General features: G+C 43.1%; 1 protein-coding gene across 1 annotated transcript in view; it reads right to left on the minus strand.

Moving 5' to 3' along the window:
* Positions 1-200: 200 nt before the first annotated feature.
* LOC110525255 (5'-nucleotidase domain-containing protein 3) overlaps positions 201-26460 on the minus strand; it is a 45026-nt gene continuing 18766 nt past the window's right edge. Inside the window, exons 7-14 of the mRNA XM_021605237.2 lie at positions 17336-17396; positions 16853-16955; positions 16257-16358; positions 15963-16044; positions 15772-15858; positions 15501-15641; positions 2226-2290; positions 201-1916 (exon numbers count right to left, since the gene is read on the minus strand). Coding sequence (XP_021460912.2) covers positions 1652-1916; positions 2226-2290; positions 15501-15641; positions 15772-15858; positions 15963-16044; positions 16257-16358; positions 16853-16955; positions 17336-17396 — 906 coding nt within the window. The 3' untranslated portion in view covers positions 201-1651. The remainder of the gene's footprint in view (positions 1917-2225; positions 2291-15500; positions 15642-15771; positions 15859-15962; positions 16045-16256; positions 16359-16852; positions 16956-17335; positions 17397-26460) is intronic.

The raw sequence follows: 26460 nt of genomic DNA on the forward strand, positions 1-26460 counted from the left end.
TTTGTTCAGTATAGCTCAGTATTTGAATTTAATAACTTATTTTATGAAGTCATTTTTACTCATTTTTATCAAGGCTGTCAATAATTTCAGACCACACTGTATATCTCAAACAATAGATTTCTAAAACATTAAGCCTCATCGATGATCATAAACAATGTCATTTTCTTGTTCGTTTCCCCAAAAAACGAATAAATCTAATATCTGAACATTTTAATGCAAAGTAAATTATTTGAATACACTTTTACATTTTATACTTTTTAAAGCACAATGTTTAAGAAAACAAACAAAAAAGATAGCCACGCAACACTGGACGATGAAACATACATTTGTCAATGAAATACAGCATATTACCCTTTTCTATGAAAAATAAACTGACAGTTGTGTCGGTTGTGTCTGAGTGCTATTAATGTGGCTAGTACCTGAACTAGTAAGGACTACTAATAACAATAAAGCCTTTGTGAAAAATATGATTTCAGGGTAGGCCTATCTCCCTTATTACCAGGGAATAATATATTCTAAACTAAAGCATCACTAATATATGATCTACAGTGCAGTTCTAGTGACAGACGCGTAAGGCATGTCTTTGAAAATGTCAAGTCATCATTTCAAACAATTCAACATCACACAAAACTCCTGTGCTAGATAATATCAGGAGTCTGTGTTTCTCTGTGCTTACAGGTTCAGAGACCACCTGCTTTAGGTGGTCATCCCTTATTACCCCTTTATAACCAACTTTTTACAGATACTGTATATAGTTAAAAAGGCCAAGAGCATCTTAATACACAGGTAACTAACTATACAAGTGCATATCATACATTTACATAAATATATGATTACCATGAATGTTACAGATAATGCACATATCATGTCTTGGCCCGACGTCTTTCAAGACTGCTATAAAATAAACGCTATTCACTCTGTACGGACAATTATCCTCTCTTGCGCTCTCTCTCCCACCCACACATACTTACTAAGAAATTAGAGATCACAATGACATATTTTGACCTTGTTTGGATGAAAGTTTGCTGATCTACTGTATGTCTGTCAAGCACATTCATCAAACTTAATACTTTGTGTTTGGTATACTAAGCAACTCTACTGTTAGTGGTTCTCTTAATGATAATAGAATTGCATTGAAACATTGCAGAACTATTAAAGAGGGTATATACTTACTGTATATTATCTAACGTCCTAAATCTTTATAGATAGATGAAACCTACACGTGTAATAGTGAGATGTCGTGACAAGATTTTAAAGAGCAGCAATATTCAAGTTATTGTGAAAAAGCCAGCATATGAGATGGAGTATGTACAGTATCTAGTGAATGGCCTTTAGGTTACAGTCCACATGTCCTAAATATGTAATGAACGGTTGAAGTCCAAGTCAGCCGTGTCCAGAACCCATCTCAGGACAGTATTCTGACTTGAAGACAACGCACTTAACTTACAATTTTGTGCCAGTCTCCAATTTACACGAATGAATGAATGATCGGCGCAAAACTGAGTTGTGCACACTAATCTCAACTCTGAATAGGGCCCACAGAGAGCTCTGTGTCCAGACCAGGTCCGGGCGGAGTGTGTCACAATGAAACCCGTCCCCCTCTACTTTGAGCAGGTCCGGATGGGGTGTTACACTGAAACCCTACCTCCCTCTACTCTTCAGTCGTGGTCCTGTGGGGTATGAAGGGCATCTTCAGGGCTCCGGCGCTGGTCTGTTCGGGCCAGAAGGGTGACTCGTGCTGCAGGGGGGTCCGGCGAGGGAAGAAGGTGTGCTGGAAGTCATAGTTCAGCAGACAGCTGAGGGAGGCCATGTAGATGTCAGCGAAACGAGACAAGCGGCGGGAGAAGTAGGTGGGGTTGTGGTACGTTCGAAAGAGACTCCCAAACTGGCTGTTGAAGATGTCCTTAGTCTGCGATCTGTTGTATGATAAAACACGTAAGATATGTTATCAAGTGACAGTGCTCATTTGCATTGCATGTCAAGGAAAATATCGGTAAAACTTTATTTGAAGGGTAGCTACATTCATATGGAATTCTTATGTAGATTATAAATGTGTTATGAATTCCTTATGTACTGAAGGTGCCTTTCAAAGAAAGTATTATCAAAATATCTATAGTATAACTTCTAGACTTTGAACAAATAAGAGGACTCATTACAAATTACATAATGCTTCTCTTGAGATTCTTGAAAGGCTCATGCACATTAAAAGGAATTCCCCATGGTACCTCATGGCTTCTCTCTCTTTGATCCATTCCTGGACAACAGATTGCGACGCTGGGTCTCTGTGGACCTGGAATGGAGGGAGAAGAAGACATACTGTGTAACTGCTTACATACATACTGAGAATACATATCTGTGGAGCTGGGAAGTAGGGACAGGGTTGGGGAGTAACTGATTACGAACTAAGTGTAATCAGTACATTACCAGCAAAAATATTGTAATCAGATTATAGATACTTTTTAAAAACTAGATTATTAATTATTGGATTACTTTTGAATTCAGAAAGGATGTTTGTTAAAAAAAAAGAAAAAAAGTCAAAGATATTTTAAATTAAAAACAAATAATTTTACCTTTATTTAACCAGGTAAGCTAGTTGAGAACAAGTTCTCATTTACAACTGCGACCTGGCCAAGATAAAGCAAAGCAGTGCGACACAGACAACAACACAGAGTTACACATGGAATAAACAAGCGTACAGTCAATAAGACAATGTGGGATGGGGGGGGGGGCTATATACAGTGTGTGCAAATGGTGTGAGGTGGTAAGGCAAAAAAATAAGCCATAGTAGCGAAGTAATTACAATTTAGCAAATGAACACTGGCGTGATAGATGAGCAGATGATGATGGCCAAGTAGAAATACTGGTGTGCAAAAGAGCAGAAAAGTAAATAAAAACAATATGGGGATGGGCTATGTAGAGCTGCAGCGATCGGTTAGCTGCTCAGATAGCTGATGTTTAAAGTTAGTGAGGGAAAAACAAGTCTCAGCGATTTTTGCAATTTGTGGCAGCAGAGAACTGGAAGGAAAGGAGACCAAAGGAGGTGTTTTGGGGATGACCAGTGAGATATACCTGCTACGGGTGGGTGTTGTTATGGTGACCAGTGAGCTGAGATAAGGCAGAGCTTTACCTAGCATAGAATTATAGATGACATAGAGCCAGTGGGTCTGGCGACGAATATGTAGCGAGGGCCAGCCAACAAGAGCATACAGGTCGCAGTGGTGGTGGTATAAGGGGCTTTGGTGACAAAACAGATGGCACTGTGATAAACTGCATCCAGTTTGCTGGAGTGTTGGAAGCAATTTTGTAAATGACATCCCCGAAGTCGAGGATCGGTAGGATAGTCAGTTTTACGAGGGTATGTTTGGCGGCGTGAGTGAAGGAGGCTTTGTTGCGAAATAGGAAGCCAATTCTAGATTCAATTTATGATTGGAGATGTTTAATATACGAGTCTGGAAGGAGAGTTTACAGTCCAGCCAGACACCTAGGTATTTGCATATTCTAAGTCAGAACCGTCCAGAGTAGTGATGCTAGTCGGTCGGGCGAGTGCAGGCAGTGAACGGTTGGAAAGCATATATTTGGTTTTACTAGCATTTTAGAGCAGTTGGAGGCCACTGAAGGAGTGTTGTATAGCATTGAAGCGCATTTGGAGGTTAGTTAACATAGTGTCCAAAGAAGAGCCAGATGTATATAGAATGGTGTTGTCTGCATAGAGGTGGATCAGGAAATCACCCGCAGCAAGAGCGACATCGTTGATATATACATAAAAAAAAGAGTTGGCCCGAGAATTGAACCCTGTGGTACCCCCATAGAGACCGACAGAAGTCCGGACAACAGGCCCTCCGATTTGATACACTGAAGCTCCGTCTGAGAAGTAGTTGTTGAACCAGGCGAGGCAGGCATTTGAGAAACCGAGGCTGTTGAGTCTGCGATAAGAATACGGTGATTGACATAGTCGAAAGCCTTGGCCAGGTCGATAAAGACGGCTGGACAGTACTGTCTTTTATCGATGGCGGTTATGATATCGTTTAGTACCTTGAGTGTGGCTGAGGTGCACCCGTGACCGGCTAAGAAACCAGATTGCACAGCGGAGAAGGTACAGTGGGATTCGAAATGGTCAGTGATGTTTATTAACTTGGCTTTCGAAGACTTTGGAAAAGGCAGGGCAGGATGGATATAGGCCTATAACAATTTGGGTCTAGAGTGTCACCCCCTTTGAAGAGGGGGATGACCACGGCAGCTTTCCAATCTTTAGGGATCTCAGATGATACGAAAGAGAGGTTGAACAGACTGATAATAGGGGTTGCAACAATGGCGGCGGAAAAGTAGCTGCGGAGGGTGCAGAGGGTGCAGAGCTGTTGGCCGGGGTTGGGATAGCCAGGAGGAAAGCATGGCCAGCCGTAGAGAAATGCTTATTGACATTCTTGATTATCGTGGATTTATCGGTGGTGACAGTCTTACCTAGCCTCAGTGCAGTGGACAGCTGGGAGGAGGTGCTCTTATTCTCCATGGACTTTACAGTGTCCAAAAACTATTTGGAGTTAGAGCTATAGGATGCAAGACTGTTTGAAAAAGCTAGCCTTTGCTTTCCTAACTGCCTGCGTACATTGGTTCCTAACTTCCCTGAAAAGTTGCATATCGCGGGGACTATTCGATGCTAGTGCAGTCCGCCACAGGATGTTTTTGTGCTGGTCGAATGCAGTGAACCAAGGTCTATATCTGTTCTTAGTTCTAAATTTTTTGAAAGGGGCATGCTTATTTAAGATGGTAAGGAAATAAATTTTAAAGAACGACAAGGCATCCTCAACTGACGGGATGAGGTCAATATCCATCCAGGATACCCGGGCCAGGTCGATTAGAAAGGCCTGCTCGTAGATGTGTTTTAGGGTGCGTTTGGGGTGGTCGTTTGACCGCGGACCCATAGCGGATGCAGGCAATGAGGCAGTGATCGCTGAGAACCTGATTGTATTTGGAGGGCAAGTTGGTCAGGATAATATCTATGAGGGTGCCCATGTTTACAGATATAGAGGTGTACCTGGTGGGTTTCTTGATAATTTGTGTGAGATTGAGGACATCTACAGTGCCTTGCGAAAGTATTCGGCCCCCTTGTGGCAAAAGGTCGCAAAGTACATTTCAGGCTTCAAACATAAAGATATAAAACTGTATTTTTTTGTGAAGAATCAACAACAAGTGGGACACAATCATGAAGTGGAACGACATTTATTGGATATTTCAAACTTTTTTAACAAATCAAAAACTGAAAAATTGGGCGTGCAAAATTATTCAGCCCCCTTAAGTTAATACTTTGTAGCGCCACCTTTTGCTGCGATTACAGCTGTAAGTCGCTTGGGGTATGTCTCTATCAGTTTTGCACATCGAGAGACTGAATTTTTTTCCCATTCCTCCTTGCAAAACAGCTCGAGCTCAGTGAGGTTGGATGGAGAGCATTTGTGAACAGCAGTTTTCAGTTCTTTCCACAGATTCTCGATTGGATTCAGGTCTGGACTTTGACTTGGCCATTCTAACACCTGGATATGTTTATTTTTGAACCATTCCATTGTAGATTTTGCTTTATGTTTTGGATCATTGTCTTGTTGGAAGACAAATCTCCGTCCCAGTCTCTGGTCTTTTGCAGACTCCATCAGGTTATCTTCCAGAATGGTCCTGTATTTGGCTCCATCCATCTTCCCATCAATTTTAACCATCTTCCCTGTCCCTGCTGAAGAAAAGCAGGCCCAAACCATGATGCTGCCACCACCATGTTTGACAGATGGTGTGTTCAGGGTGATGAGCTGTGTTGCTTTTACGCCAAACATAACGTTTTGAAATGGCTCTCTTCTTTCCACTCTTCCATAAAGGCCAGATTTGTGCAATATACGACTGATTGTTGTCCTATGGACAGAGTCTCCCACCTCAGCTGTAGATCTCTGCAGTTCATCCAGAGTGATCATGGGCCTCTTGGCTGCATCTCTGATCAGTCTTCTCCTTGTATGAGCTGAAAGTTTAGAGGGACGGCCAGGTCTTGGTAGATTTGCAGTGGTCTGATACTCCTTCCATTTCAATATTATCGCTTGCACAGTGCTCCTTGGGATGTTTAAAGCTTGGGAAATCTTTTTGTATCCAAATCCGGCTTTAAACTTCTTCACAACAGTATCTCGGGACCTGCCTGGTGTGTTCCTTGTTCTTCATGATGCTCTCTGCGCTTTTGACGGACCTCTGAGACTATCACAGTGCAGGTGCATTTATACAGAGACTTGATTACACACAGGTGGATTGTATTTATCATCATTAGTCATTTAGGTCAAAATTGGATCACAGTTTTATATCTTTATGTTTGAAGCCTGAAATGTGGCAAAAGGTCGCAAAGTTCAAGGGGGCCGAATACTTTCGCAAGGCACTGTAGCTTAGATTGTAGGACTGCCGGGGTGTTAAGCATATCCCAGTTTAGGTCACCTAACAGAACGAACTCTGAAGATAGAAGGGGGGGGGCAATCAATTCACATATGGTGTCCAGGGCACAGCTGGGAGCTGAGGGGGGTCTATAACAGGCGGCAACAGTGAGAGACTTATTTCTGGAGAGATTTATTTTTAAAATTACAAGGTCAAACTGTTTGAAAATAGACCTGAAACGTATGACAGAACTTTGCAGGCTATCTCTGGAGTAGATTGCAACTCCTCCCCCCTTGGCAGTTCTATCATTATGGAACATTTTATAGTTGGGGATGGAAATCTCCGAAATTTTGGTGGCCTTCCAGGATTCTGACACGGCAAGGACATCAGGGTTGGTGGAGTGTGCTAAAGCAGTGAGTAAAACAAACTTAGGGAGGAGGCTTGTGATGTTAACATGCATGAAACCAAGTATTTTTTGGTTACAGAAGTCAGCAAATGAGAGTGCCTGTGGACACGCAGGGCCTGGGTTAACCTCCACATCACCCGAGGAACAGAGGAGGAGTAGGATCAGGGTACGGCTAAAGGCTATCAAAACTGGTAATCTAGTGCGTTGGGGACAGAGAATAAAAGGAGCAGATTTCTGGGCGTGGTAGAATAGATTCAGGGCATAATGCGCAGACATGGGTATGGAGGGGTGTGGGTACAGTGGAGGTAAACCCAGGCACTGAGTGATGATAAGAGAGGTTGCATCTCTGGACACGCTAGTTATGCTGGGTGAGGTCACAGCATGTGTGGGAGGTGGGACAAAGGAGTTATATGACTAGGGGCTCCTCAGTAAACTAAAACAATGGTAACTATCCTAAACAACAGTATACAAGACATATTGACATTTGAGAGAGACATAAAGCGAGGCAAAAAGCAATCACAGGTGCTGATTGGGAGAGCTAGCTAAGACGACAAAGGGTAAGACAACAACAGCTAATCAGCTAAGACAACAACAACAGGTAAAATGGCGATGAATGGGCAGGGAGGTTCGGTTAACTACACACAGGGCCTGAGTTCGACGCTGGGGCCGACAGATAAACAAAAAATAAACAAAATGGAGTACCGTGATTAATGAACAGTCCAGCAGGCATCAGCTATGTAGCACGGTGATCATAGGGTCCAGTGAACAGCAATAGATGGAACAGGGAAGCCGCAGGGAAGTCGTTACTATGCTAGCACGAGGGCTTAAAGTTAGCAGGCTGGGGTAAGTAGAAGCATCTGCTCCGACGTCAGGCAAAGGCCGGTTGAGGGCACAGCGGATGAAGTTACATCGGCAGACCAGTCGTGGTGGTATGGCGGGGCGCCGTGTCGACAAAGGGTCCAGGCCAGATGGTGAGAGAGGTATTGTAGTTGTAGTCATTGCCTGGCTCACGGCTAACTGGTGCTAGCTTCAGGGCAGGGGCGTTACCCACTATAGCCACTTGGAAGCAGCTAGCTAGCAGCGATGATCCGATGCAAAGGTCCAGAGCTTACGGCAAGGATCCGGTGGAGTAGTGGATTCTAGCTGTGTTGGGGTAGAGTCCGGGAGGCATCAGCTGTGTAGCCGAGTGATCACTGAGTAGGTTGGGAGGTGGACCTGGCTCAGGGCTAGCTTCGGGGCTGGGTCACTTGGTGGCAGCTAGCTAGCGGTGATGATCAAGAGTAATGGTCCAGGGTTTACGGCAGGAATCCGGCGTTGTAGTGGAGAGAACAGTCCAATACTGGCAGGCTGGCAAGTATTATCCAGGCTAAAAAACAGCTGGTATCTGTGCAGAAGGTAAAGGCCGCTAGCAGTGGCTGACAATACTAAATAGCTAGTAGCTAATTAGCTGGTTAGCTTCTGATGGTGGTTCTGGCTATAAGGTCTAAAGAAAATAGCGGATCCATATCACATTGAGTGAGGCGGGTTACCAGAAGGTATATTTAATTTAAAAATGGAAAAGAGATTGAAAATAAATTGAAATATAAAAAAAAAAAAAGACGAAAAATACAAAAATTACATGAGAGGACGACAAACCACGTCTGCACTGCTACACCATCTTGGAAAAAGATAGGGTGAACTTCGCCAGGGATAGCCTAAATCAATACTTATGTAAGGGAATACCCCCCTGATTTGGACAAAAACAAATGGCGGAATATTGGCATTGGACAAACCATATACACGATGGCCAATACCACCCAATTTGGCGTTGATTCATGCAAAGTATATTGCAAATGCCATATGGCAATTGCCAATTGTAACACTTCAAAATTCCAATAGTGCGTTCCACCGGGGCTTTTCATATTGCAAATGGCACCCAAGTCAACATCCAAAAGCCAAAATTTGAAAAAAGAATAAAAAAATAAAAAAAACTTAAAACCCCTTAAAAAAGTGCTTTCTGGACCTTTTTTCGAAATTCTTTCGAGTTTTTTGTCAATTACACATGTGTAAGAACTGTATGAGTATACTTTTGTCATCATATATATATATTTTTTAAGTACATGCGCATAAGGCATATGTTTTGTCCATTTGCAATATGATTTCATAGGAAGTCAAAAGTCAAAAATGTCAAAATTTGGTAAAAAACTTCACACATCCTTAAAAAAGTGCTTTCTGGACCGTTTTTCAAAATTCTTTCGATTTTTGTGTCAATTACACATGTATAAGAACTTTATCAACATACTTTAGTCATACTTTATTATCATATTTTTTTTACTTGTGCATAAGGCATATGTTTTCTCCATTTGCAATATGATGTCATAGGAAGTCAAAAGTCAAAGTCAAAAGTAACGATTTTCCTCCGTGCAACTGATGATCTAAAATGTGCAACAAAAATGTTTTGATTTTTTTTGTTTATGTTTCCTTACTTTTTCAAAGTCACTGTGCATTTGCAATATGTTTTAATGGGCAGGTACCATCACGAATTTGTCATGCTCAAAATTCAAACTTTACTTTGCTCAAACTATACCTTTGTCAACTTGTATTATCATATTTCTTTTTGTTTTACTTGTGCATAAGGCATATGTTTTCTCCATTTGCAATATGATGTCATAGGAAGTCAAAAGTAAATATTTTCCTCCGTGCACCTGGTGATCTGAAATGTGCACCTGGTGACCTGAAATGTGCACCTGGTGATCTAAAATATGCAACTGGTAACCCCCAAAAACATTTTTGGGATGTTTTTTTGTTTATGTTTCCTTACTTTTTCAAAGTCACTGTGCATTTGCAATATGTTTTAATGGGCAGGTACCATCACGAATTTGTCATGCTCAAAATTCAAACTTTACTTTGCTCAAACTATACCTTTGTCATCTTGTGATCTAAAATATGCAACTGGTTACCCAAAACATTTGTTGATGTTTTTTTGTTTATGTTTCCTTACTTTTTCAAAGTCACTGTGCATTTGCAATATGTTTCAATGGGCAGGTACCATCACGAATTTGTCATGCTCAAAATTTTTTAGATGTCTTTTTTTTTGTTTCTTACTTTTTCAAAGTCACTGTGCATTTGCAATATGTTTTAATGGGCAGGTACCATCACGAATTTGTCATGCTCAAAATTCAAGCTTTACTTTGCTCAAACTATACCTTTGTCATCTTGTGATCTAAAATATGCAACTGGTTACCCAAAAAATTTGTTGATGTTTTTTTGTTTATGTTTCCTTACTTTTTCAAAGTCACTGTGCATTTGCAATATGTTTCAATGGGCAGGTACCATCACGAATTTGTCATGCTCAAAATTTTTTAGATGTATTTTTTTTTGTTTCCTTACTTTTTCAAAGTCACTGTGCATTTGCAATATGTTTTAATGGGCAGGTACCATCACGAATTTGTCATGCTCAAAATTCAAGCTTGTGATCTAAAATATGCAACTGGTTACCCAACATTTTTTTGGATGTTTTTTTGTTTATGTTTCCTTACTTTTTCAAAGTCACTGTGCATTTGCAATATGTTTCAATGGGCAGGTACCATCACGAATTTGTCATGCTCAAAATGTTTTAGATGTATTTTTTTTTTGTTTCCTTACTTTTTCAAAGTCACTGTGCATTTGCAATATGTTTTAATGGGCAGGTACCATCACGAATTTGTCATGCTATAAAAATCCTGCAGGAATGTGAAATTGACTGGCCCGATGAACTCGGGATGGCTTTGCAGTGATTCTGGGTCATCTCAATCGCTCGTTTGGGTTGATTTCAGAATGTCGCTTTTGGTGATGTTTTTTCACTATAGAATCATATTGCAAATGTACAAGAGTCAAGTGGACAAGAGTCCATCAGTCAATTAGATATCATTCTGATCACCAAACTGATACAAACTGACACCAAACCCACTTTTTCCAACTCGTTTAGTAGCCAACTATTACATACTTCAGAGCTGGCCAAAAATTCACAATGCCTTCGGTTCAAACCATATAAAAACCATAAAACACGTAGTTACGTTCTAGCTGCGGGTCCATTTCTTATGTTATGTGTTGGCCTAGCTGAGGCGACCCCGAATCCCAAGTTTCGGCTCGATAGGTCATTTGGTGTCCGAGAAAAACCCTAATTGGTGCTGAAAATCCACTATTTTCCATGACTTGCTACGGGGTCCTTGAATGAGCTATCGGACAGAAACGTTGGGGTCTGTCTATATGGGCCGAGACGTTCGCAATGCACCTAGTCTTGCGACTCTGGGACATTTCTAAATGTCGTCATTTTCGTGAAGCAAAAATGAATTGAAGTTATTGCAAATGTACGAGGCTGTTTCTCGGTCCGAGAACCTTCTAGAGCCACGTAACTCACCACGCACCATCGACGGGAGGTCTAGAACAGGTTTCTAAAGTTTCGGAACTCTAGGTCCGACGGTTCTTTTTTCGCTCCAACAAAGCTAACTATTGCAGCCACTGTCTGTCTCTACGCACCCCAATACGTCCCTCCTTCCAAGTTGTGTTTTAGTGTGATTTTTTTTTCCTTTGAATTTTTTTGGGGAAAATGACTGATTTACAGTTCATGGGAGTTGCCTAATCACACATATGAAGTTTTGGAAAGATCAGACTTTTTTAACCCTTCGAAACAGCCCCTGAGACACCAATTATGGCACTTCCGGTTGGCACAGGAAGTTATAAATCAACACATATCCTCATTGGGGTATGCTGTTACAGAATCCTGAGTTTTAAGTCCTTACGTTAAGAATTGACTGATCTACACAGGGTTGAATGCACTATGTCTATCAAACTGCATGTAGTGTATGGGTAAACACTTTTAGGGGCATTTTAATCACTTCCGGTTGGTCCAGGAAGCTTAGAATCAACACAGGTAGACCTCATAGTGGCCTGATGGACTGGTACCGAAGACAGGTTCATACGGCATTCATAACCCACATAGGCCTCAGGTTGAAATTAAGGGTGCAGGCAATGTATTCCTATGGGGAGAGATGACACTGTAATCTGTGAGATCAAAAAACACTGTTTTACTGTTAAGGGTTAATGCCACACGGTCAAGGTTAGGCTTGTTCAGATCGGGAGGACCTTAGGAACATTAATGTGGTGGAATTTTTCTTCTCACTCTAACGGTTCTCTCACTGTCACCCAAAAGCAAATGACATTGTGGTGCAGGCTTCATTTTGGGCCTACTATTCTAATGGTCGCTGCGCCTAGACCGAGCGAGCTACGGTCAAGCAGGATATCTCGCTGAACTCGGTACGGCCTAGGGATTATGGTAATGCCATTTCCTGCTCTCTGTGTCTTTAAGCACCGCACTTTATCACTCCATCCTTCCTGTGTGTGTGTGAGGGAGCTTTTCTTTGACATCTGTTGGGATTAATGACTGATTTACAGTTCAGAAGGGTTACCTAGTCACACATATGAAGTTTTGGAGAGATGTGACTTTTTTAACCCTTCGAAACAGAGAGTGTGACCCAATTAAAGGCACTTCCGGTTGGCACAGGAAGCTATAAGTAAACACATGTCTTGATTTACATAGCCACTTACAGAATCCCGAGTTTTAAGTCTTTACGTTAAGAATTGACTGATCTACACAGGGTTGAATGCACTATGTCTATCAAACTGCAGGCAGTGTATGGGTAAACACTTTTAGGGGCATTTTAACCACTTCCGGTTGCTCCAGGAAGCTTAGATTCGACACAGCTAGACCTCATAGTGGCCTGATGGACTGGTACCGAAGACAGGTTCATACGGCATTCATAACCCATATAGGCTTCAGGTTGAATTTTGTGGTGCAGGCTATGTATTCCTATGGGGAGAGATGTCACTGTAATCTGTGAGATCAAAAAACCCTGTTTTACTGTGAAGGGTTAATGCCACACGGTCAAGGTTAGGCTTGTTCAGATCGGGAGGACCTTAGGAACATTCATGTGGTGGAATTGTGCTTCTCACCCTAACGGTTCTCTCACTGCCACCCAAAATCAAATGACATTGTGGTGCAGGCTTCATTTTGGGCCTTCTTTTTTTCAAGTTTGCTGCACTCAGAACGAGCTACGGTCAAGCGGGGCGTCTCCTTGAACTCGGCACAGTCTGGAGACTATGGTGATGCCATTTTTTGTGTTGATTTCAGAATGCCATTTTGGTGATGGTCCCTCTCCGTTTAAACATATTGCAAATGTACAAAAGTCAACTAGCAAGTCAGTGTCCATCAGTCAATTAGATGTCATTATGACACCAAACGGATATCAATTGACACCAAACCCACTTTTTCCTACTCATTTAGTAGCCAACTATCACATATGTCAGAGCAGGCCCATAATTCACAGCGCCTTCAGTTGAAAACATAATAAAAAGGTAAAACACATAGTTACGTTCTAGCTGCGGGTCCAGTTCGGACATTATGCGAAGGCCTATGTGAGGCGACCCCGAATCCCGAGTTTCGGCTCGATAGGTCATTTGGTGTCCGAGAAAAACCCTAATTGGTGCTGAAAATCCACTTATTTCCATGCCTTGCTACGGGGTCCTTGAACGAGCTATCGGACAGAAACGTCGGGGTCCGTCTCTATGGGCCGAGCCGGTTTCAACGCACCTAGCCTTGCGTCTCTGAGACTTTTCTAAACGTCGTCATTTTCGTGATGCAAAAATGAATTGAAGTTATTGCAAATGTACGAGGCTGTTTCTCGGTCCGAGAACCGTCTAGAGCCACGTAACTCGCCACGCACCATCGACCGGAGGTCTAGAACAGGTTTCTAAAGTTTCGGAACTCTAGGTCCGACCGTTCATTTTTAGCTCCAACAAAGCTAACTATTGCAGCCACTGTCTGTCTCTACGCACCCCAATACGTCCCTCCATCCAAGTTGTGTTTTAGTGTGATTTTTTTTTCCTTTGATTTTTTTTGGGAAAAATGACTGATTTACAGTTCATGGGGGTTGCCTAATCACACATATGAAGTTTTGGAAAGATCAGACTTTTTTAACCCTTCGAAACAGCCCCTGAGACACCAATTATGGCACTTCCGGTTGGCACAGGAAGCTATAAGTCACCACATATCCTCATTGGGGTATGCTTTTACAGAATCCTGAGTTTTAAGTCTTTACGTTAAGAATTGACTGATTTACACAGGCCTGAATGCACTATGTCTGTCAAACTGCAGGCAGGGTATGGATATACACTTTTAGGGGCATTTTAACCACTTCCGGTTGGTCCAGGAAGCTTAGATTCGACACAGGTAGACCTCATAGTGGCCTGATGGACTGGTACCGAAGACAGGTTCATACGGCATTCATAACCCATATAGGCTTCAGGTTGAATTTTGTGGTGCAGGCTATGTATTCCTATGGGGAGAGATGTCACTGTAATCTGTGAGATCAAAAAACCCTGTTTTACTGTGAATGGTTAATGCCACACGGTCAAGGTTAGGCTTGTTCAGATCGGGAGGACCTTAGGAACATTCATGTGGTGGAATTTTTCTTCTCACCCTAACGGTTCTCTCACTGTCACTCAAAAGCAAATGACATTGTGGGGCAGGCTTCATTTTGGGCCTACTATTCTAATGGTCGGTTATTGTGTTATTTCAGAAAATCATAGAAAATCACAGAAATGTCGCAGAGCTCCGCAGCACACTTTAAAAAGATTCGTATGAACACCCTGCAACTGGATCTGTAACCGTTGAAAAAAAAAAAAAACCTATTTGTGACCATCACCAATTTGTCATTGTTCCGTTTCTCTTAAATGACGATAGATAAATGGCTGGTTCTTTTTTTATTGACACCGGAGGCTCCTTGGCTTTGACCTGAAGTGGAAAAATAATTTCTCTACTTCCATTTTAAGCCTTTAATCCCAGAAAAATGGCCGTAACTCAAAAACCGTCGAAGCCTAGACGCCATCCCGTTCGGGGCCAACTGCCCGTTACGCCAAACCTACGCTCGCCAAGTTTTGGCTTCGAAATATTTTCAGTTTTTGAGATAAGGCCCCGTCGTGATTCGTGATGTTTTGCCAAATTGCCATATGATTCCGTATGCCATCTGGTGGGAATGTCCGGGACGGCGGAAAAACGGTCCGAAACTTGTTTTTTTTTTTAAAACGGAAACCGAACGTCCGACAAAGTTCATTCGATGACTTCCCGGTAGGTCCGGCCCTACCGCACGGCCCGACGCCGACCGCGAATTTTACAAACGATTTCGGACGTCTGGTAAGGGACCGTACATTTGCAATATGGACTTTCTCACTGATCATACACGAAATGCCGAAATGTTCCCTTAAGGTATGACAGATTCAGCTCCAGGACCAGCCATAGGGCCAGCTGGCTAATCTTTTGAATATGGCGTAGTAAAAAAACAAACATAATATTAGCTAGGGAGATAAGGTTAGCAAGATAGCTAGCTAGAAAAGGTTAGCATGCTAGCTAGCTACACTGACAACTGTCAGTGCCCTATTTGTTGATGTTTATCAACTCCACGTGGAAATTCCCACATTCGTGAATATGTATAAGCAGCCCTCGTCATTCTTTGCAGGTGGAACCTAAATGTGCATTTCATCTATTGGACAGAAAACTATGTTGAAATAGTGGCCCCAACTTCCTCTGGGGGGGGGGTATATTTTAAGGCAAAAGTAATCCAAAAGTAACTGTAGCCAGGTCATTAGGTGGATGTACTCAGTATTCAACACACCTCTCCCCGCCCCCACCTACCTGCATGTGCTCTATGAGTCCAGTCAGGCCCTGTAGCCAGGTCATCAGGTGGACGTATTGCTCAGTGTTCATGATCTTGATCTCCTTCCTCAGCTCTGGGATGATGGCTCCTGTCCTCCAGCCGTGCTTCAGAGTCAGGTCCTACAGGGAGACGCATAACACCTCAAATAACCAGTTACTTTTATGACGTACATACTGTATGTGGAAATGTTGTCACTTTGAATGACTGCTTGTTGTAGCTAAAGCATTTGCAAATTGTTGTTGCACTCACAGCCAGGTCACTGTAAATGTGATCTCCAAAGTACAGCACCTTGGACCCCCTCCAACCAGTGAGTCTCAGGAACTCATATAGGTTTCCCTGAAACAAACACATACCTGTATCAAAGAAAAATGCAATAATTCCATAGACCCCAAAAAGGAGTTTAAACTCACATTCAATAGCTAAATTGAATTGTCCTGTACCTGTTTGTAGATCTTCCCCTTCTCCAGCTTGTGAATCCTGTCCCAATGCAGCACCCCTTTATCTGTTACTCGTCTGAAGGGCCTAGGATGGACAGAGGAAGAAAAACGCTAACACTTTATTTGAAGAGGACTTACTTTCATGAGGACTTCAACTTGCGGTAGTTGACATAAGCATTTATGGAACGCTTATGTACTGCTTATGAATGTGTCATGAAGTCTTTATGTAGGTACCCTGTGGAGACCAAAAGGGACATAACAGAAGTTTAAAGGTCTTTATATAGTTCCAATACTTACTTCCTCCTGTCGTTGAAGAAGCCTGGTTTGTCGGCCTGCACAATGACAATATCAAACAAATCTCTCCAGTCCTTCCCCACGATGTAGTTCATTCCCCGGTCCCTGGGAATTCACATATTAGATGTTATATTAGAATTCACACAGTACACAACAGAATATAGAACACACACACAGCACACAGCACACAAACATATCTGCACACTCATGAGGTTAGTTCATCAACCGTTTGTTCCATTTTTTAAATCAGTCTTGTTTCAAGCCGTTGCCATTTCATCACAGTGAGGACTGAATGTAGCTAACAAGAATGTAGCTAACATTCCTGTAACCATGACATGAGTAGGTGATGGAAGCTCTTTGATTTAGACCAGTGGATTTGGGTCAAGCCTCCCCGTGAATCTAACAAATGTTGTGGATGTAAAGCCTAGCTCAGTACTGACGGAAATCTCAGAGTAACTTACAGTACAGTGATAATTTTTTTTGTATTGTATGTGATATCTTCAGAACTTGAACCCACAACACTGCCGTTTGCTAGTGCCAAGATCTTACCGACGGAGCCACACAAGATGCATGAACACAGGTTGACAGTTGACACTCACACAAAGTCAAAGGGGCTGTTGGTGATGAGGAACATCTTCTTGCCATCCTCATAGAGCTTCTTCAACACAGCGTGAGTCTGTTCCCCATAGGAAATATAGTTCTCTACAGAGAGAGAGCGAGAGAGAGAGAAAAGAAAGGGATAGAAAGATATAGGGGGGTAGTGAAAACACAGTAAAATTGATCTACACTGTCAGACAATTGCTATTGTCTACAGAAAATACATTCTTTCTAGGAACTACAATAATACTATTTCCTAGTAATCTCTTTGAAGATACGAGCAATGGCAATGAACTTGATGTAGAACTCTCCTCACATTCTTTCAGACATTCATATACAGTAGCACAAACACCTGAGATAATTTGTAAAGATACCACATATAACATAACAGACTGCGTTGCCCCAATCAGAGCATACACTCCCCTGTTTCCAATGATCATAAAGTAACTATTTGAGAACAACGCAGAGATCGTTGTTATCCTTACCCATATCTGCCTCCACAGCTCGATACATAATACCCTTCACATGGACATCTCCTATCGCTGCCTGTCAACGGAGAGAGAGGATGAGATGTTACAATGGTAGTATTTTGTGGCAGGAGGAATCTTTTTCACAAAATACAGCACTTTACAAACAGTGAGAGGGACAGAAATAAAGTTAAACAAACCATACAACATTTTACAAAAACACATGTACTCAAAGAACAGTGCAGATGGAAAGTTTGGTAACAGAATAATGGTAAAATCTCCTGCAGTTTATGGTGTGACCACGTTTTCCAAAAAGCGTTAAATATCTACTCCGTATTAAGATTCAAATATCTGCAGAAAGAATAGGGGGTCATCTATGATATGACACATTGAGTTTGAAAAAATCTATTTTGATTATTGAGCTACAGTAAGAGAAGTGGATTAACACCCGGTAACAGAATGACATCATGGGTCCCTGATCTGTACAATACAGAAATGCATAATTATGAACGTCAGTCTCTTCATGGTGATATACCCTGAATAGGTACACAAAGTTAGAAAAATGTCATATCCTCTTTTCAATGTTTGGGTATTATTCTAATGAGCTCCGCACCCAAACAAGACCAAATTTGGTTGCTCCGGGCTGGACCATACCTGTACTAATCATAGACATCTATGTTTCACAAGTTTGGACATCACAGTACATACAGCACAGTAAAGTAGAGTTAAGTACAGTATAGCACAGTAGAGTATAGTTCAGTACAGTAAATTATAGTGTGCTCTACTGTACTAAACTACTTTACTTTTCTTTACTGTGGTGTATAAACATGTGAAACATTGACTGGTTCAGATCTGGACTAAATTTCATGTCAGTCAGTGCTCAGTGGGTGAGAGGGCTGATTAGACTAAATGGAATTTAAAAGGGGCTCATGGGTTGGTGTCAGTAAGAGCCGGGAAAGGTGACATAACTGGAGAGGGAGAAGAGAGAGAGGGAGGGGTTGTCCAGACTGTTTTCACACTCTTGCTTTGACCACCATGTGAGAAAGCGAAACAAAACATTGAGCTGAACATAACAGTATGCCAGTGGAAGGGAGGCTAGTAACAGGTGACCAAACTGTGGTTTGTGCCTACTAATTCAGTTGCAGTCTTTTTGTTACAGATTTTTGGGTAATTCTGTTAACAATTTGTGCGGGATACAGGTTAATCAAGGTCATTTTTAAATGTAGGTATCGGTAAAGTGACTATGCATCGATAATAGACAGCGCGTAGCAGCAGTGAAAAAACTCATATGGGGAAGGGGTGTCAATGTAAATAGTCTGGGTGGCCATTTGATAAATTGTTCAGCAGTCATATGGCTAGGGGGTAGAAGCTGTTGTAGTATTTGTGATCTACAGCGGTTTATATTAGTTACTATGCTGTTACTAAACAGTAATGTATTACAGCTGTGTTATGTTACTACACCTAATTGGAAATGCAAATGCGCACTATTGGGCCGGGGGCTGTAGAGCACAAGTTTTTTGACTAAAGGAAACTAACTGTACTCCCATCTACTTACTGCCTGGTAATTTCTCCACAACACAAATATTACAGCTGTTAAGGAGCTTTTTGGTCCTAGACTTGGCGCCCCAGTACCGCTTGCCATGCGGTAGCAGAGAGAACAGTCTATGACTTGGGTGACTGGAGTCGTTGACAATTTTTTGGGCTTTCCTCCGACACCGCCTAGTATGTAGGTCCTGAATGGCAGGAAGCTTGGCACTACACTCTGTAGCGCCTTACGGTCAGATGCCGAGCAGTTGCCATACCAGGCAGTGATGCAACTGGTCAGGATGCTCTTGATGGTGCAGCTGCAGAACTTTGAGGATCTGGGGACCCATGTAAATTGTTTCAGTCTCCTGGGGGGGAAAAGGTGTTGTCGTGCTCTCTTCGCGACTGTCTTGGTGCGTTTGGGCCATGATAGTTCGTTGGTGATGTGGACACCAAGGAACTTGAAACTCTTCACCCTCTCCACTACAAACCCGTCAATGAGAATGGGGGCCTGTTCGGCCCACCTTTTCCTGTAGATCACAATCAGCCTTTGTCTTGCTCACATTGAGGGAGAAGTTGATGTCCTGGCACCACACTGCCAGGTCTCTGACCTCCTCCCTGTAGGCTGTCTCATCATTGTAGGTGATCAGGCATACCACTGTTGTGTGGTCAGCAAACTTAACGATGGTCTTGGGAGTCGTGTTTGGCCACGCAGTCGTGGGTGAACAGGGAGTACATGAGGGGCCCCAGTGTTCAGGATTAGCATGGCAGATGTTGTTGCCTACACGTACCACCTGGATGTGGCCTGTCAGGAAGTCCAGGATGCAGTTGCAGAGGGAGGTGTTTAGTCCCAGGGTCCTTAGCTTAGTGATGAGCTTTGTGGGCACAACGGTGTGTAAACGCTGACCTGTAGACAATAAAACAGCATTCTCACATAGGTGTTCCTTTTGTGGCAAAGGGCAGTGTGCAGTGCAACTGAGATTGCGTTGTCTGTGGATCTGTTGGGGCGGAACGTGAATTTGAGTGGGTCTAGGGTTTCCGGGATGATGGCGTTGATGTGAGCCATGACCACCCTTTCAAAGCACTTCATGGCTACCGACATACAGTGCCTTGCGAAAGTATTCGGCCCCCTTGAACTTTGCGACCTTTTGCCACATTTCAGGCTTCAAACATAAAGATATAAAACTGTATTTTTTTAGTGAAGAATCAACAACAAGTGGGACACAATCATGAAGTGGAACGACATTTATTGGATATTTCAAACTTTTTTAACAAATCAAAAACTGAAAAATTGGGCGTGCAAAATTATTCAGCCCCCTTAAGTTAATACTTTGTAGCGCCACCTTTTGCTGCGATTACAGCTGTAAGTCGCTTGGGGTATGTCTCTATCTGTTTTGCACATCGAGAGACTGAATTTTTTTCCAATTCCTCCTTGCAAAACAGCTCGAGCTCAGTGAGGTTGGATGGAGAGCATTTGTGAACAGCAGTTTTCAGTTCTTTCCACAGATTGGCAAATTCGCCACTGGCTCCCTGTGCTCTTCACAGATGAAAGCAGGTTCACACTGAGCACATGTGACAGAAGTGACAGTCTGGAGACGCCGTGGAGAACGTTCTGCTGCCTGCAACATCCTCCAGCATGACCGGTTTGGCGGTGGGTCAGTCATGGTGTGGGGTGGCATTTCTTTGGGGGCCCGCACAGCCCTTCATGTGCTCGCCAGAGGTAGCCTGACTGCCATTAGGTACCGAGATGAGGTCCTCAGACCCCTTGTGAGACCATATGCTAGTGCGGTTGGCCCTGGGTTCCTCCTAATGCAAGACAATGCTAGACCTCATGTGGCTGGAGTGTGTCAGCAGTTCCTGCAAGAGGAAGGCATTGATGCTATGGACTGACCCTCCCGTTCCCGAGACCTGAATCCAATTGAGCACATCTGGGACATTATGTCTCGCTCCATCCACCAACGCCACGTTGCACCACAGACTGTCCCAGGAATTGGCGGATGCTTTAGTCCAGGTCTGGGAAGAGATCATCCGCCACCTCACCAGGAGCATGCCCAGGTGTTGTAGGGAGGTCATACAGGCACGTGGAGGCCACACACACTACTGAGCCTCATTTTGACTTGTTTTAAGGACATTACATCAAAAGTTGGATCAGCCTGTAGTGTGGTTTTACACTGTAATTTTGAGTGTGACTCTAAATCCAGACCTCCATGGGTTGATAAATTTGATTTTGATTGATCATTTTTGTGTGATTTTGTTGTCAGCACATTCAACTATGTAAAGAAAAAAGTATTTAATAAGAATATTTCATTCATTCAGATCTAGGATGTGTTATTTTGGTGTTCCCTTTATGTTTTTGAGCAGTGTATTTAGGCAGGTTACCTTTGCTTCCTTAGGTACAGGGACATTGGTGGTCTGCTTGAAATATGTTGGTATTACAGACTCAGTCAGGCAGGGAGAGGTTGAAAATGTCAGTGAAGACACTTGCCAGTTGGTCCGCACATGCTTTGAGTACCCGTCCTGGTAATCCGTCTGGCCCTGCGGCTTTGTAAATGTTGACCTGTTTAAAGGTCTTGCTCACATCGGCTATGGAGAGTGTGATCACACAGTCGTCCGGAACAGCTGGTGCTCTCATGCATGCTTCAGTGTTGCTTGCCTCGAAGCGAGCATAAAAAGGCATTTAGCTCGTCTGGTAGGCTCGCGTCACTGGACAGCTCGCGCATGGGTTTCCCTTCGTAGTCCGTAATAGTTTTCAAGCCCTGCCACACCCGACGAGCGTCAGAGCCGGTGTAGTAGGATTCAATCTTAATCCTGTTTTGACGCTATGCCTGTTTGATGGTTCGTCTGAGGGCGTATCGGAATTTCTTATAAGCGTCCGGATTAGTGTCCCGCTACTTGAAAGTGGCAGCTCGTTTTTAGGTCGATGCAGATGTTGCCTGTAATCCATGGCTTCTGGTTGGGATATGTTCGTACGGTCAATGTGGGGGCGATGTCATTGATGCACTTGTTGATGAAGCCGGTGACTGAGGTGGTGTACTCCTCAATGCCATTGGATGAATCCCAGAACACATTCCTGTTTGTGATTGCAAAACAGTCCTGTTGCCTAACATCTGCTTCATCTGACCACTTCCGTATTGAGCGAGTCACTGGTACTTCCTGCTTTAGTTTTTGCTTGTAAGCAGGAATCAGGAGGATAGAATTATGATCAGATTTTCTAAATGGAGGGCAAGGGAGAGCTTTGTATGCGTCTCTATGTGTGGAGTAAAGGTGGTATAGAGATTTTGTTCCTCTGGTTGCACGTGACATGCTGGTAGAAATGAGGTAAAACGGATTTACGTTTGCCTGCATGAAAATCCCTGGCCATTTGGAGCACCGCTTCTGGATGAGTATTTTCTTGTTTTCTTTGTCCAGTTCGAGGTGAGTAATCACTGTTCTGATGCCCAGAAGCTCTTTTCGGTCATTAAGAGACGGTAGCAGCAACATTATGTACAAAATAAGTTAAAAACAACACAAAAAAACTAACAAAATAGCACAGTTGGTTAGGAGCCCGTAAAACGGCAGCCATCCCCTCCGGCGCCATTATAGCGAGCGTCCTTTCACACTTGTGGCGTACAGCAGGTCAGCCACCAGGGGGAGACTAGTCAAGGACTGGTAAAAGATGGAGTATACATCACGAGGCACTTCCAAGGGCTGGCCACCCATCAAATATCCCTTACACAGCCAGGATAGTCCCACTAAGTGCAAACCAGATTGGATGGCATTTTGCTGCAGAAAGCTGTGGTAGCCATGCTCATTAAATGTGCATTGAATTCCAAAATAAATCCCAGAGAGTGTATTTATTATAGATCCCCCCCTTAGCTGTTGCCAAAGCAGCAGCTACTCTTCCTGGGGTACAGCGAAATTAAGGCAGTTTATACAATTTCAAAAACATTACAACACATTCACAACACACTGTGTGCCCTCAAGCCCCCTACTCCACCACTACCACATACAATTGAAGTAGGAAGTTTACATACCCTCAGGGTAGGACCACTCCACAGATTTCTTGTTAAAAAACTAGTTTTGGTAAGTTGGTTAGGACATCTACTTTGTGCATTTTTAGTTATTTCACCAGGTAGGCAAGTTGAGAACAAGTTCGCAATTGTAAATGAGACCTGGCCAAGACAAAGCAAAGCATACAACAACACAGAGTTACACATGGAGTAAAACAAACATACAGTCAATAATACAGTAGAAACAAGTCTATATACGATGTGAGCAAATGAGGTGAGATAAGGGAGGTAAAGGCAAAAAAAGGCCATGGTGGCAAAGTAAATACAATATAGCAAGTAAAACACTGGAATGGTAGATTTGCAGTGGAAGAATATGCAAAGTAGAAATAAAAATAATGGGGTGCAAAGGAGCAAAATAAATAAATAAATAAAATAAATACAGTATGGAAAGAGGTAGTTGTTTGGGCAAAATTATAGATGGGCTATGTACGGGTGCAGTAATCTGTGAGCTGCTCTGGCAGCTGGTGCTTAAAGGTTGATAAGCGTTTCCAGTTTCAGAGACTTTTGTAGTTCGTTCCAGTCATTGGCAGCAGAGAACTGAAAGGAGAGGCGGCCAAAGAAAGAATTGGTTTTGGGGGTGACCAGAGAGATATACCTGCTGGAGCGCGTGCTACAGGTGAGTGATGCTATGGTGACCAGCGAGCTGAGATAAGGGGGGACTTTACCTAGCAGGGTCTTGTAGATGACATGGAGCCAGTGGGTTTGGCGACGAGTATGAAGCGAGCCCAGCCAACGAGAGCGTACAGGTCGCAATGGTGGGTAGTATATGGGGCTTTGGTGACAAAACGGATGGCACTGTGATAGACTGCATCCAATTTGTTGAGTAGGGTATTGGAGGCTATTTTGTAAATGACATCGCCGAAGTCGAGGATTGGTAGGATGGTCAGTTTTACAAGGGTATGTTTGGCAGCATGAGTGAAGGATGCTTTGTTGCGAAATAGGAAGCCAATTCTAGATTTAACTTTGGATTGGAGATGTTTGATGTGGATCTGGAAGGAGAGTTTACAGTCTAACCAGACACCTAGGTATTTGTAGTTGTCCACGTATTCTAAGTCAGAGCCGTCCAGAGTAGTGATGTTGGACAGGCGGGCAGGTAGCAATTGGTTGAAGAGTATGCATTTAGTTTTACTTGTATTTAAGAGCAATTGGAGGCCACGGAGTTGTATGGCATTGAAGCTTGCCTGGAGGGTTGTTAACACAGTGTCCAAAGAAGGGACAGAAGTATACAGAATGGTGTCGTCTGCGTAGAGGTGGATCAGAGAATCACCAGCAGCAAGAGCGACATCATTGATGTATACAAAGAGAGTCGGTCCAAGAATTGAACCCTGTGGCACCCCCATAGGGACTGCCAGAGGTCCAGACAACAGACCCTCCAATTTGACACACTGAACTCTATCAGAGAAGTAGTTGGTGAACCAGGCGAGGCAATCATTTGAGAAGTGATTGTCCAGATTGTCTAGCCCGGCTGATTTGTAGGGGTCCAGATTTTGCAGCTCTTTCAGAACATCAGCTGACTGGATTTGGGAGAAGGAGAAATGGGGAGGGCTTGGGCGAGTTGCTGTGGGGGGTGCAGTGCTGTTGACCGGGGTAGGGGTAGCCAGGTGGAAAGCATGGCCAGCCGTAGAAAAATGCTTATTGAAATTCTCAATTATAGTGGATTTATCAGTGGTGACAGTGTTTCCTATCTTCAGTACAGTGGGCAGCTGGGAGGTGTTCTTATTCTCCATGGACTTTACAGTGTCCCAGAACTTCTTTGAGTTTGTGTTGCAGGAAGCAAATTTCTGCTTGAAAAAGCTAGCCTTGGCTTTTCTAACTGCCTGTGTATATTGGTTTCTAGCTTCCCTGAAAAGCTGCATATCACGGGGGCTGTTCGATGCGAATGCAGAACGCCATTGGATGTTTTTGTGTTGGTTAAGGGCAGTCAGGTCTGGGGAGAACCTGGTTCTAAATATCTTGAATAGGGCTTTTTTTTTTTTTAATAACCAGGCATCCTCTACTGACGGGATGAGATCAATATCCTTCCAGGATACCCCGGCCAGGTCGATTAGAAAGGCCTGCTCGCTGAAGTGTTTCAGGGAGCGTTTGACAGTGATGAGTGGAGGTTGTTTGACCGCTGACCCATTACGGATGCAGGCAATGAGGCAGTGATCGCTGAGATCTTGGTTGAAGACAGCAGAGGTGTATTTAGAGGGCAAGTTGGTTTGGATGATATCTATGAGGGTGCCCGTGTTTACGGCTTTGGGGAGGTACCTGGTCGGTTCATTGAAAATGTGTGTGAAATTGAGGGCATCAAGCTTAGATTGTAGGATGGCTGGGGTGTTAAGCATGTTCCAGTTTAGGTCGCCTAGCAGCACAAGCTCTGAAGATAGATGTGGGGTTCACATATGGTGTCCAGAGCACAGCTGGGGGCAGAGGGTGGTCTATAGCAGGGGGAAACGGTGAGAGACTTGTTTTTAGAGAGGTGGATTTTTAAAAGTAGAAGTTCAAATTGTTTGGGTACAGACCTGGATAGTAGGACAGAACTCTGCAGGCTATATTTGCAGCAGATTGCAACACCGCCCCTTTTGGTAGTTCTATCTTGTCTGAAAATGTTGTAGTTAGTGATGAAAATGTCAGAATTTTTGGTGGTCTTCCTAAGCCATGATTGAGACACAGCTAGAACATCCGGGTTGGCAGTGTGCTAAAGCAGTGAATAAAACAAACTTAGGGAGGAGGCTTCTCATGTTAACGTGCATGAAACCAATACTATTACAGTTACAGACGTCATCAAAAGAGAGAGATAACACAAGTAATGTTTCCAACAATTGTTTACAGAGATTATTTCCTTATTAATCCACTATCACAATTCCAGTGGGTCAGAAGTTTACATACACTAAGTTGCCTGTACCTTTAAACAGCTTGGAAAATTCCAGAAAATGATGCCATTGCATTAGAAGCTTCTGTTAGACTAAGTTATATTATTTGAGTCAATTGGAGGTGTACCTGTGGATGTATTTCAAGGCCTACCTTCAAACTCAGTGCCTCTCTGCTTGACATCATGGGAAAATCAAAAGAAATCAGCTAAGACCTCAGAAAAAAATATAAGACCTCCAAAAGTCTGGTTCATCCTTGGGAGCAATTTCCAAAAGCCTGAAGGTACCACGTTCATCTGTACAAACAATAGTAAGCAAGTATAAACACCATGGGACCACGCAGCTATCATACCACTCAGGAAGGAGACGCGTTCTGTCTCCTAGAGATGAACGTACTTTGGTGCGAAATGTGCAAATCAATCGCAGAACAACAGCAAAGGACCTTGTGAAGATGCTGGAGGAAACAGGTACAAAAGTATCTATATAGTAAAGCAGGACCTATAATTGACATAACCTGAAAGGCAGCACAGCAAGGAAGAAGCCACTGCTCCAAAACCGCCCCAAAAAAGCCAGACTACAGTTTGCAACAGCACATGGGGACAAAGCTCGTACTTTTTGGAGAAATGTCCTCTGGTCTGATGGAACAAAAATAGAACTGTTTGGCCATAATGACCACCGTTATTTTTCGAGGGGAAAGGTGGAGGCTTGCAAGCTGAAG

This window comes from Oncorhynchus mykiss, chromosome 1, assembly GCF_013265735.2.
Source record: "Oncorhynchus mykiss isolate Arlee chromosome 1, USDA_OmykA_1.1, whole genome shotgun sequence".
Taxonomy (NCBI): domain Eukaryota; kingdom Metazoa; phylum Chordata; class Actinopteri; order Salmoniformes; family Salmonidae; genus Oncorhynchus; species Oncorhynchus mykiss.